The sequence below is a fragment of the Martes martes genome (genome assembly GCF_963455335.1).
Source record: "Martes martes genome assembly, chromosome: 5".
Lineage (NCBI taxonomy): Eukaryota > Metazoa > Chordata > Mammalia > Carnivora > Mustelidae > Martes > Martes martes.
Window position 1 is genome coordinate 25537489 of NC_137892.1, and position 13982 is coordinate 25551470.

The following is a 13982-nucleotide window of genomic DNA, read 5'->3' on the forward strand; positions in this document are numbered from 1 at the left end:
TACAAAGGCCTACCTTTAAAGGTTGTGAATTACACGTCGATTTTAAAATACCTAGTGCAGCAGTGCTTCTCAAACTTTAATGTACAGAAGAATTACCCAGATGTTTTGTTAAAATATTGATCCTGAGTAATTCTAAAGTGGCACTTGATATTCTGTATTTCTAAGCAACTTCCCAGTGATGCCAGTGCTGCTGGTCCATGAACCACACTCTGACAAGGAAGGCAGAGCACCTCCTTCCACAGTCTGCTGTAGTATACCTCTACCTGACTTATTCCACTTGAGAATAATAACGCCTTACATTTCAGGCACTACATTAGACAAATGATTTGTGACATAAAATCATAAATTTAGGTTATCATTAAAGTAAATTCAACATAAATTTCTTTTTAATTAGCAAATTCTAGGAATAGCCTGAAATGCTGAATTAGAATGCAGGAGAAGCAGATTATACCCCTAGATCTCCCCATAACTGGCTGTGACTTCAGAAGAGTCATTTATTGCTGGCCTTTAGCTACCTGCCTTCTGAAATGCTGAGAATTTATTAATCTTTAAGATTCCTTCTGGGGGGCACCTGGGTGGCTCAGTGCGTTAAAGCCTCTGCCTTCGGCTCAGGTCATGATCCCAGGATCCTAGGATCGAGCCCGGCATCGGGCTCTCTGCTCAACAGGGAGTCTGCCTCCCCGCTTCCCTCTGCCTGCCTCTCTGCCTACTTGTGATCTCTGTCTGTCAAATAAATAAATAAAATCTTTAAAAAAGATTCCTTCTGGTTCAGGGGAACCTGGAAGTCTCAGTCATTAAGCTCTGCCTTCAGCTCAGGTGATATCCCAGAGTTCTGGGATCGAGTCTCACACAGGATTCCCCCCTGCTCAGTGGAAAGCCTGCTTCTCCCTCTCCCACTCCACCTACTTGTGTTCCCTCTCTTGCTGTCTCTCTCTCTCTCTCTGCTAAATAAATAAATAAAATCTTTTTAAAAACAAGAATCCTTCTGGTTCAAAAATTATATTATTACCTGTCAAAGGATTTGAGAATTTCTCCCAGGAAGGCAAGTAAGTTCACAGTTAAGAACTCAATGAGGAACAGATGGAAATAGGGAAGCAATGAATTTCATGCACATATTTCTTTTTATTTTTCTTTTTAAGTAAACTCTAGGCGCAACATAGAACATGAACTCACGACCCTGATTTCAAGAGTCATATGCTCTATCGACTGAGCCAGGCAGCCTCCTCTCATGTAGAGATTTCTGGTAACTTTCTTTAAATTATCCTTTCACATATAGCAAGTCATAATTCCTATCAATTTATGTTCTACTAACTGGAATGATATACCCAAGAGAAGCAAGTTAACTCAAATTCTATATATAAATACAATGCCATCTACAACTTGGAGATAAGCCTCATCACCCATGAGGAGAACACAACACCCCAACACATGAGCCAGAAGAGATCCAGAGGTACAGATACAGTCTATCAAAAAAACAAACAAACAAAAAAAAAAAAACCATGAAAGATATGTGAAGATCAAAAAAGATCATCGATGACATTATAAACCCCTGGCATTCTGCATTTAACATTCAACTCTTCTTACTATGCCCCATGGAAGTTCCATAACATGAAATACTTACTTTTTTGTGTCACTAATTTAAAGCATATTTATTGAAAGACACAGTACAGAAGTCACTTAACAAACAGTAAGTAAAATAAGCTATTCAGACTCTGTATCTCCACGAGGCTGTATTGTGTGCTAGTTTTCCAGAATCTTTTACAAATTATTCAATGAAATAAAAAACAAACAAAAAACCTGTTTCTTTTGAAAAGGAAAAGGGTATTAAAAAATAAGCCAACTCCCAATACTGGTAATAGAAGTAAACAAACGTGAAATTCTGGAGAGAATTAAAAGATAATCTGAAGAAGACAAAAACACTAAACTTGAAAAGGCATCTGTACTCCCATGTTCACCACAGTATTATTGACAGTAGCCAAGATATGGAAACAATAAGGGTCCACAGATGGATGAACGCATAAAGAAAATGTGGTATGTATGTATGTGTGTGCGTGTATATGTACATACATACACACATAAACAGACACACACAGTGCACATTATTCAGCCATTAAAAAAAGGAAATCTTGTCATTTGGAACAACATGGATAAACTTGAGGGCATTATACAAAGTGAAATAAGTCAGACAGAGAAAGACAAACACCATATAACCTCACTCACAGGTTGACTCTAAAAAAAAAAATAATCTGAACAAATGAGCTCCTAGATGCGGAGAAAAGATCAGTGGTTGCCAGAGGTGGAGGATGGAGGGGAGGCGAAATGAGTGAAGAGGGTCAAAAGGTACAAGCCTCCAGCAGGTAAGTCATGGGGATGTAACACAGAGCATGGCAAATATGGTTAATAATACCATACTGTACATGTCAAAGCTGCTAAGAGAATAGATCTTAAAAGTTCTCAGGGTGCCTGGGTGCCTCAGTGGGTTGGGCCTCTGCCTTCAGCTCAGGTCGTGATCTCGGGGTCCTGGGATCGAGCCCCCATCAGGCTCTCTGTTCGGCAGGGAGCCTGCTTCCCCCTCTCTCTGCCTGCCTCTCTGCCTACTCGTGGTCTCTCTCTGTCAAATAAACAAATAAAATCTTTAAAAAAAAAAAAAAAAGTTCTCAACACAAGAAAGAAAACACTTGACAGATGTTAGACTTAGTCCTTTTACAATAAACACAAATATCAAAGCATTATGTTGTACAGCTGAAACTAATACAATCTTCTATATCAGTTAAAAATTTAGAGGATAATGATGAATTTGAATTAGACAAAAGATTAGATATGTAACATAATCCAGTCCGTAATAGGTCTATGTAGACACAAGAAACAGCTTTCATGAAAATGTTTTAGTCCCTGGGTTCTCCCAAAAGTGCTCGGCTTATCAAGTGAGAAATACAGCTTTAGTGGAAGTTTTAAAGGCAATAGAGCAAGGATATGCAAATAACTCACTGGAAATAAGTTTATGAAGAAAGGTGGGAGCCTCTACAAATATTTCCATATTCATCTTGAATTTATTACTAGCCAAGATCAAGAGTCTCCTGTGTAAAATTCTTCTGAGGGAAGAGATTCACTGCCAAATGGTCTGGATATATTGGAAATCCAGATTAAGAAGAGGCCAACTTAACGGCTTTGTATTACAATTCTTTTATTCATCAGTTAAGTACAAAGTTTACATGTAGTTATTCTCTTATTTAGGGAAAAAAGACTATATATTTTTTTCTGTAAAGAAAGCAATACCTTGGATTTTAATGTTGATTTTTTCTTTCTGCCATTTTTTTCTTATGTATTTGCAGCAAAATGTTTACTACTACAGAAAATGAATGGAGCAGCTAAACCAAGACTAACAGTTAAGACAAATTTATGCAAAAAGCAGATGTGTGAGTATATGTGTACTGATGAGATGAGAAAACTGACAAATTACATTTAGAAATAAAACCTAATTAATTTATACATTATTTATACATTTGAAGATTTAGACAAGTACTGAATTTTCATTGTACATTTCTGTCTTTCCTTTGGTGAACAAAACCATAAGAGAGAATTATATTAAAATACTGCTCTACAGCACTAATTTTGAATGAGCCAAGAAATATATAAACAAACATGCTTTTACAAGTAAACAACTGATACATAGTGGTCTGGTTATCTATGGGTTTTTGGTCTGCCTATCCATGCTTTTAAATAGTCCTGATAACAATACCTCACGTCCTTGGAGAAATTTCCAGATTCATGTGGTCCTGCTGTCATTAGTTGTACCACCATCCTCCCCACCCCCAACAATGGGACAATTCAGGATTCTGCCCTTGGAAGGAGAAATCATCTTTCTGTTCAGATAAATTAAGCCACGGACGCCTGGGTGGCTTAGTGGGTTAAAGCCTCTGCCGTTGGCTCAGGTTATGGTCCCAGAGTCCTGGGATGGAGCCCCACGTCAGGCTCTCTGCTCAGCGGAGAGCCTGCTTCCTCCTCTCTCTCTGCCTGCCTCTCTGCCTACTTGTGATCTCTGTCTGTCAAATAAATAAAATCTTAAAAAAAAAAATTAAGCCAATAAGAGGCTAATCTGCTGCTTCCTACAGATTTCTTCCAGTAGCACAGAGGAAGTCAAAAATCAAACCCAACACAAAGGGCAGCAATCCTCAAAAACAGAGAGAGCTGCTTGAGAACCAGATCCCGGGCAAGACAGAAGCCGCTCCTACTGGTTCTCAGCTTCCTAGTGACATGACCTGTATACTTTCTTTTTTGTTCAAGTTTGAGTTGAAGCTCTGTCGTTAATTACCCGTGCACAATTCATGTTACTTATAACTTAACTGTACACTCACTTATTAAAGCTGGGCCCCTAGGAAAGTTTATTGCATAATAAAACAAAAATTCTTTCCAGAAAAGCTGGGAAATAGTTACTAATTAAATAAAAATCATTATATATGAATGGGAAATTTTTCAAGAATGGGAGAATATATTAAAAATAAGCATATCTTTTTAGTGTTACAAAAGTAACAAAAGTTACTACAAGAGGTAGTTCAGAACTTACTATAAAATCACAACAATTATCAACATCATTTTATAGATGTCTAAAGGTAAGCATCGTTACATTCAAAAATCAATTCTCTCTTTACCTAAACTTAGTTACCTGTGAATATGTAAGTGTATGTATACATATAAAACTTTTTTTTTTTAAAGAAAGAGTAAATATACAGATTTCACTGGTTTTTGCAACAACTTCCAGAAAGTGGGTTGGTTTGTTTAACCAACCCACACTCATATATTTGGGCTATGTATTGTATGACACTCTAAAAAAGCATACATATTATTATTCCTAAAATGACCCATATTTCCCATGTATATTAAGATGAAATTATCTCAGGATATATGAGTTTTTATAAGTTGTGTTAGGCTTTAAATCACTATTTTTTTTTTTTAATTTCAGGCAAAAAAAAATTTTAGGAAAAAATATTTAGGAACAGACACTTTTGCTAGAGCTCTTACTAGAGCTAGCAACATTTTAATTTCAAAAAGTAAATTTGGATACCTATTCCTTAACTCTGAAAAGGTTCAGAAAAGCATAAAATACACAAAGAGAGACTGATTAGGCAATTAATGAATAATGGTAAAACTTCAGGGCATTCAAGGGAACTTTGTTATGATTCTTGAAATTTTTCTGAAAGTTTGAAGCTCTTTCAACATAAAAGTTGACAACTTAGTATCACATTGCTATATAATTACCAAGGTATTTTATAAATACATTTATTTTCTAATGGCCCATTTTTTGGAGATTTTCACCTTTACCTTATTCATTTCTAAGAACTCTAAGCTTACGAAGCCTTTATCTGATTCACAGATTTCCAGAAAGCTATCTGCCTTTCACTTTAGCTTATGGTGATATTTTCTGTCATGTAGTCAAATCTAGCTAATGTTTCTTTTAAGCACTTTATTTTATCTGATGGTCGTAATAGGCCCATTTCAAGGCTAAACAAATATCCACTGATATTTGCTTCTAGCTTGGAAAAACGAGAAAAGGAAAAAGTGATTAAAAATATATGGTCCAGTAGGATGGGAAAATTGTTTCATTTACCTATGTCCTTAACTTCTACTCAATTTAAAGAAAAAAATGAATTTGGTAAATTATTTATTTTAAAGTATCTTTTAATCTTTGTAATATGACTTTGTAATTCATTGCTATGGTACTCATGTAGTTACCACAAAATGAAAGATGCAGACACAGCACAAGCAAGAAAAAAAAAATTCAAATATTTGCACCAAACCTACAGACATAAGACTTCCATAAACTTTCTTTGTATGTTGGGCGATATCTAATTGTAATGTCAACATAAATTTTGTCTAAAATGTGCAGCAACCTAACAGTATCCCTGCCTTGTAGGAGTTGGTTCTTGTGGATGATGGCATATTCACAAAGCCAGATAAACCTACAGAAGCTATTCTCAGTAAATATTCTTGATGGAAGCTTCCCTTTCAGTGTGCTGCTTTGGTTAAGACAACAGCGTTGGCTCAAAACTAGATCGGTTAAAGACGCAGCTCTGCTCTGAAATAGTTGTGTGATCTAAAGCAAGCTACTGAACATGTCTGTGTCTCAGCTTCTTCGTATGTTACCTAAGACAGTAACAATACTTTGGGGAAGACTTGAGCGAGTTAATACGCATAAACCACTTGGAATTACGACTGGCTCATTCAAAGCACTCAACACGTCAGCTGTTTTTTACATCTGTTTTGCATAGATGAGTTTCATCTAAAAACCGTATCTGCATTTTAATCCAAGGGAATGAAAACTACAAAGAGTTTGAGATTAGAATCTCAGAATCATGATTCCACTGTTATTCGTCACCAAGTACATGTGTTGCTATACACACAACAGAACAGATAAATATATAACACAAAAGCTACTAGAAATGAAGAGTCAACTTCATTTAAAAGACATGAACAGAAGCTTTTCAATTACCTTTTTCAGTATCAAATACCTCATGTATGACAAAAATAAAAGTGCAATGAAAAATTTGAGAATGTGAATTTTTTATAGTCACAAAACAGATACAAAAATTTGCCATTTACTTACCCACACAAAAATCATAAACATATTCAAAATATTGCAGGCAGTGTTCTTTTATCACAATATAACAAAATAAGAAATAAAAATAAAACAGAGACAAAAATCTTATAACACCTGAGAATTAAGAAGTCATTGATAGGGCAAGTGGGTGGCTCAATAGGTTGCTTCGACTCAAGTCATGATCCCAGGATCCTGGGATTGAGTCCCACATCTGGGCTCCCTGCTCAGTGGGGAGTCTGCTTCTTCCTCAGCCCCTCCCCCCTGCTTGTGCATGTTTACTTGCTCACTCTCTCTCAAAAATAAATAAATAAAATCTTAAAAAAATAAAAGAAGTCATCAATAATCCATGGGTAGAAAGAAATCAAAACTAATTACAAATCATATCAGTGGTATAGATCTAAGAATACATCAACCCAAAACTATAAGCTACAATGAAAGTAATATTAAGAAGAAATATTACGAAGGGGGGTGGGTGGGAGGGATGGGGTGGCTGGGTGATGGACATGGAGAGAGTATGTGCTATGGGGAGTGCTGTGCATTGTGTAAGACTGATGAATCACAGACCTGTACCCGAAACAAATAATACATTATATGTTAACTATTTAAAAAAAAAAAAAACCTGAAGGGACACATAAGTCAAATGTAGTCTGGGACCCCTAAAGAGGTCCAATCAAACCCATCCATTGTCTGATGGACTTCATTTCCAATTCGGGTTTCTTACCATTAACAAACCCAGAAAAAGAAGAAATATTACAGTCTTCTCTCCTTTTATTATTAAAGAAGGAACTCACTAATCTTACTAAAGGAAGAAAATACACAGTAAAATCTTACAAAAACACAAAAATGAGCTGAAAGTGGTGAAAGAAACTGATCAAGATAAAAATCACAGATTAAGGAAAAAATGAAGTACTATAGCCATTAAAACAATCTAAAGGCTAATACTTTTAAAAGCTAAATAAAACAGGGGCGCCTGGGTGGCTCAGTGGGTTAAGCCTCTGCCTTCGGCTCAGGTCATGATCTCAGGGTCCTGGGATCGAGCCCTGCATCGGGCTCTCTGCTTGGCGGGGAGCCTGCTTCCCCCTCTCTCTCTGCCTGCCTCTCTGTCTACTTGTGATCTGTCTCTCTCTGTCAAATAAATAAACAAAAAAATCTTAAAAAATAAAAAAATTAAAAAATAAAAGCTAAATAAAACAGAGAAACATCTTTTGAGTATGCTCATAGAGAAAAGAGAGTGTGTGTGTGAGTGATTAGAAAGGAAAAAAGACATAATTCAGAATAAATTAAGTATTTAAGAATATACTCAGGTATATGGCAACCAATTTGTTAACTCAAGGGAGAGGAATAATTACCCCAAAAAGATAAAAGTTACTAAAAAAAGGTTATTAAAAAACAGAACCAGGGGCGCCTGGGTGGCTCAGTGGGTTAAAGCCTCTGCCTTCGGCTCAGGTCATGATTCCAGGGTCCTGGGATCAAGCCCCACATAAGGCTCTCTGCTCAGCAGGGAGCCTGCTTCCCCCTCCCCCCCTCCGCCTGCCTACTTGTGATCTCTCTCTCTCTCTCTCTCTGTGTCAAATGAATAAATAAAATCTTTAAAAAAAAAAAAAAAAAAAAGAACCAAACAGAAAGAGAAAGCTTGAATAATTTCCATAAGAGCTTGAAAGAAGGGTTTAAAAGTTATCATTTTTAAAAAGACCAGGAACAGGTAGTTTCACCAATGAGTTCATTCTAATTTTTAAAAAGCAAGAATTCCAATATTATTTGAACTATTCCAGGCCATAGGAAATACTAAAATTTCTCCTATTCATTTGGCAAAGTTAAGACTATCTTAGTACTCAAACCTGATAATAGAAGTATAAAAAATACATAAATTATAATTCAATGGCCTCAAATAAAAATTTCAGCAAAATATCAAAAGGAGAATATAAAATGATCAAGTGGAATTCATTCAGTGAATACAAGAATGGCTCACTATGGGAAACGTACCATCATCAACAAATTGAAGGATAATCTAATTATAATAATAAATGACAAAATAGTATTTCATAAAAATTAAGTCATTCCTAATAAGAAGAGGTAATTTAGTTACCATACAGAAGTATTTAAATATAACACTTTACAAAAACATTAATAGATATAGAAATAATTAATCCTTAGACTTCACCGATAAAATGTCTGAGATACTCTTACTATAACCAAATGCCTAAATTAAGGTGAAGTTTTGTGGCAGGAATTGAAAAAGATGAACAGGCTTCAAATTTTCTACATATACATAGCAAACACACATACACACATATACATATCTACATACATGCACTCACACACATAAATATTACCAAATCCATATTAAAAAAACATATGTGTAGCTCTTCACAGAAAATATATACAACATACATAATTATACATTTGTGTTTATTCTACATTAAAATACTAGTTTACCTGTTTGGGGAGTCGGAACAAAGAATTCTTATAGAAAATGTCCTTAGCCTGGCTCCATGTACCATCGATGATGATGATTGTGGAAGGATAAATAGGAGAATCTAATAAAAATTCTTCCAAATTAGCAGCTTCAGCCCCTGGATATAATATTAATGTGTCAGACTTCCGACAAACAGTTGAAAGTTCAGGATCTCTAAAAATTTAAAAGGAAAATTCTCTGTTAGCTTGTGAGGGGAAAAAAGAAGTTTAACTATTCTTATTGTAGTTCCTTCAAAAATACACATCAAAGCATTTTGGTACTGGAGATGTAAGAAAGAGTCAGACAGCCTCTGTCTGCAAGCAACGAAACAACCTTGAAGGGAAGGAAACAAGTTAGAGAGTCTATTAAAGACAATAAATGGCATCTTCAAACTGATTAATGGTATCTACAAAAATGTACATCAAGATCTTATTTTACAATGTCCCTTGAGATTGGGATCAAAGTGAAATGTTGGTTTTCACCACTCCTAATATACATTGTACTGAGATTCCCAGTTATTGCAATAAAGCAAGAAAAAGAAATAAAAGGCATAAAGATCATTTGCAGGTGATAGTACTATTTCAAGAGAAAGTTCTACGGAAGCTACAATACAATTCCAATAAGTAGCAAATAAATTTAGAAAGTCACCTGATATAGGGTTGGTACACAAAACCCCATTGTTTTCTTATATACTAGAGGCAAAAAATTGAAGGTAAGTATTTTTAAACTCCATTTACAAAGGATACCAAAAGCAGTAGGTCTCTTAACCATTCCTGAATGGTTACATCATGTACTCTTAAAAAAAAAGCTGAAATTAATACCATTCAATTGCCAGATTAATAATTAATTAACAATATCAACTGGCTTTAGTTTAAAAATCCATTCATGAATAATAGTTTACTGACTAAGCACTATATTAGGCTCCAAAAGAAAAAAACAAACTACTTAATATAATAGATTCAAAATGGGATGAACTATTTGAAAACGCATCAAGATTCTCATCCACAACATTGGGGAGGGTATTGCTACGGTGAGGAAAAAAATAATAATAATTTAAAAAAAAAAAAAAAGATTCTCATCCACAAACACGTTGGTGGAGCTGTTAGCCATATGTCAGGAATGACCCAGATAGTTTAGATACTCATCACTTTTGCAATGAAATAAACTGGATCCAAGTTGGCAGATGGATCAAGTTTGGATATACCTAATCCACCTATAAATTACAGAGACTTAATGTGAAAGAAATGTCACAATGTAAATGATACACACACTCCCCATGCAAAGGGCTCTGGATCTCATGTGCATTCCCAACAAAATGGCAAAATTCACACCAAGCCCAGAGCAAATCTCATCTCTGAGGGCAAGGCAAAAGAAATTTTTATATGAGAAAAGTGTTCCTAAACAATAGTTACCAAGAAGGGAAAAAATGATTTTATAAAGTTCTAACATGATATTATTTTCATAATTTGAAACTAAATAATAAAGGAACCCAAAATAATAAGGGAAAGGAAAATTTTGGTCAATTCCCTGGGATGGGAGCTAGCACTAGCCTTACTTAGCATTTTCATAAGTGGACTGAAAAACAAATCCCTGTATTTTCAAAAGAAATTAAATTTTGCATCCAAAAATATACTTAACTGTGCAGGTAGGATCAAAATAATTAGTGAAGCCTTTGTGAATGGACAGGAAAGCAAAAAAAATATGCTTCAAAGATAAAGGATTTGCAGAAAAATTTAAATATATACATAGTATTTAATATAAATTTATGATAATGGGTTATGTAATAAGATCCAAGAACATTATATGTGAAGTAAGATCCAAGAACATTATAGAACTGTCAGTGAACTTATCAACTAATGGGCTGCTGCCCCTAAAAATACTGGGCCTCAATCAAAGAGTATTTTAAACATGACAGGAGAAGGCATCCTTTAAAAAAAGATATGATCTGGGAAGCCTGGGTGGCTCAGTTGGTTAAATGTCTGCCTTCAGCTCAGGTCATGATCCCAGGGTCCTAGAATCAAGTCCCGTATCCGGCTCTCTGCTCAGCGGGGAGTCTGTTTCTCCCGCAAGTGCCTGCCACTCTCCCTGCTTGTGCTCTCTCTTTCTGTCAAATAAATACATAAAATCTTTAAAAAGAATTTTTTTAAATGTGATGTGCCTATAACAAGAATACTAAATATAGTACTAGTCATCATGCCTTAGGAAAGCCTCAATGGGCTAGAATTGGATAAATATGTGTTCATTTACATAAATGTATATCATATATAATTGTTAATTTAAGAAAAGAAAGAAGAAAAAACACAACTAAATCTAATACAAATCCTCTACCATCTTGTTTTAACAAAAATGAAATAAACAGTAAATACATGCCTTTTAGGCTCAACATATATTCCTGTAGAATTGAGATAATCCCTCTGTTTATTACATCTTGGCCTGTGTTTTCTGAGGGTGTTTTTGTTCATGTTTTGATTTGTCCTGTATTATTTTGAAGAAGAAGGCAGAACTTAATTTTTTTTTACCTCTTCCAATGTACCATGCTCTGGGTCTGATGGATAAGGTGAAAGAAACCACTTTTTAAAGATCTGTGTAGCTACGACTTATTCTCAATTTCCCTAAAAGGTAATTTACCTTTCTTCACTGAAGCGACGACCAATCTTGACTTTACACTTGTCCTGGGGGAGGCATGCTGCTAATAGGGGAACTGTCCGCAACACCTTGCTTTCCTTTAATTACAAAATTAATTAAGACATAGATTTTCACTTAGACAAACACGCTTTTAAAACTCATGATGAACATGATTCATTACATGATATATAACTTCCATAAGACTTTTATTACAAATCACAGTTTAATAAAAAGAGCCACAGTTTCTCTGATTTATCAGTATTAAATGTAAGTACACATTTTTATTTTACTTGGGTGTGTTTAGAGATTTACTAATCAAATAAGAAGATTACATTAATGTAAATAATAGTTAAGATTATGAAAAATGAAATCTGCATTTAACTAAACTGAATCATTTATTCTGACAAATTTTATTTCAGTAGTAATTACATTTTGTAGTATATCAACTTGAAGATAATTGCCTAAATCTTTATGTCCAGGAAAGAAGAAAGTGCTGAAAAAGAAAAAGTCATGGGGTCCATCAAACTGACACAGAAGCCAATCTTAAAGAGTTCCCAATGACCAAAATGGTACAATTTGAATAACAAAGTAAATAGCGGGGCGCCTGGGTGGCTCAGTGGGTTAAGGCCTCTGCCTTCGGCTCAGGTCATGGTCCCGGGGTCCTGGGATCGAGCCCCGCATCAGGCTCTCTGCTCAGCAGGGAGCCTGCTTCCCTCTCTCTCTGTCTCTGCCTGCCTCTCTGCCTACTTGTGACCTCTGTCTGTCAAATAAATAAATAAACAAATCTTTAAAAAAAAAAAAAAAAACAAAGTAAATAGCAAAGTACCTGGATTATGACCCAAAATAAAAAAATAAATAGGAGAGAAGAGATAAAATTCCTTACAGAAGAATTCCAAGTAGTAAACATAAGTACTCCCTACTCCAGGAGGTGGAGCTTAATGTCTCCTACTCACTTGAATGTGGGTTGGATTTATAGGCTATGTCCAAACAATAAAGGTTATAGAAAGGGGAAAAATAAAATAACCTTAGAGCAGAGAAATCTGGTGACCATTCCTGTAAATTCCATTAACTATCATCAGTGTTTTTTTCCAACATCCTAGTTTTCAACACTAAAAACCACCTTTCCTGTCACAAGAATTATATCCTTTATCCTAGTATACCCAGCTGATGTGCTGGTTTGCCTGAGCCTGCCTCTTCTTGGTTATTTTAGCCTATAGTGATCAGTCACTGTCTGGCTCATCTCCACTGGCCCAAGTGGAAATTTTAAGCCTGATCTAATAAATGCCAGGAGCCCTCTCTGAGCAGTCCGCCTACATACAGACCCCTGTTACCTTTATCAGTTTATATAACACTGTTTATATATACCCTCACAGCAAATAATGTGACCTTATGGCACATTAATACACACAGCATATTAACACACAAAAGGGTGAAGTTTCATATGAATTTACTGAAGTAACTAAAAATAAGTTTATAATTACATGCCTTATGTTTATAACAGAAACAAAAATTATGGGGGCGCCTGGGTGGCTCAGTGGGTTAAGCCTCTGCCTTCGGCTCAGGTCATGATCTCAGGGTCCTGGGATCGAGCCCCGCATCGGGCTCTCTGCTCAGCAGGGAGCCTGCTTCCTCCTATCTCTCTGCCTGCCTCTCTGCCTACTTGTGATCTCTGTCAGTCAAATAAATAAATAAAATCTTAAAAAAAAAAAAAGAAACAAAAATTATGGTAGTAACAGTATTCAATACACACACAAATACAGCCTTCAGGGACATTTTTGCATTAACCTCTTTTGTCCTAGGTCTCTGAAGTGCTGATTAAAATAATATGAAAAGGTAAATCTAGAGATGCCAAGAGTAGTTAAATTAATCTACCTAAAAGTTGGAAAACAAAAGAGAAGAGTCAGATTTGTTGGGATTTGCAACTAAAAAGAACATGTAGCAAGCTAGAGACTGGAACCAATGTGGAGCAGCTCCTATGGAGAATGGGATGAGGAGAGGTAAGGGGAGAGGTCTGGGACAGTCTCCGATATGTCCTACTATTTTCTTCCCTCCTTACTGTCACTATGAGACTATGACACATACTACTTAAACCACTCTCCAAACGTCTACCAGCATACATATATATACATACATAGATATATATCTAGAATTAAATAGTGCAGTGGCAAAAGATTTATAATGTTCCCAGATATACTCCCCACTACCACTTCCCAAAGGCAATCACTTTAACTCTCTCAACTATTTCTTCTAGTAGTTATCTCCATATTTGTATAAAACATGTGTGTCTTACTACCAGTTTTAAGTATT

General features: G+C 35.5%; 1 protein-coding gene across 3 annotated transcripts in view; it reads right to left on the reverse strand.

The window, feature by feature from the left end:
- Nucleotides 1-13982, reverse strand: part of DTWD2 (DTW domain containing 2) — a 196649-nt gene that overhangs the window by 62056 nt on the left and 120611 nt on the right. For all 3 annotated transcript variants that reach the window (XM_080804993.1, XM_080804994.1, XM_080804992.1), the window contains 2 exons: nucleotides 11679-11773; nucleotides 9032-9224 (listed from right to left, as the gene is read on the reverse strand). In XM_080804993.1, the coding sequence (XP_080661119.1) occupies nucleotides 9032-9224; nucleotides 11679-11773 (288 nt within the window). The remainder of the gene's footprint in view (nucleotides 1-9031; nucleotides 9225-11678; nucleotides 11774-13982) is intronic.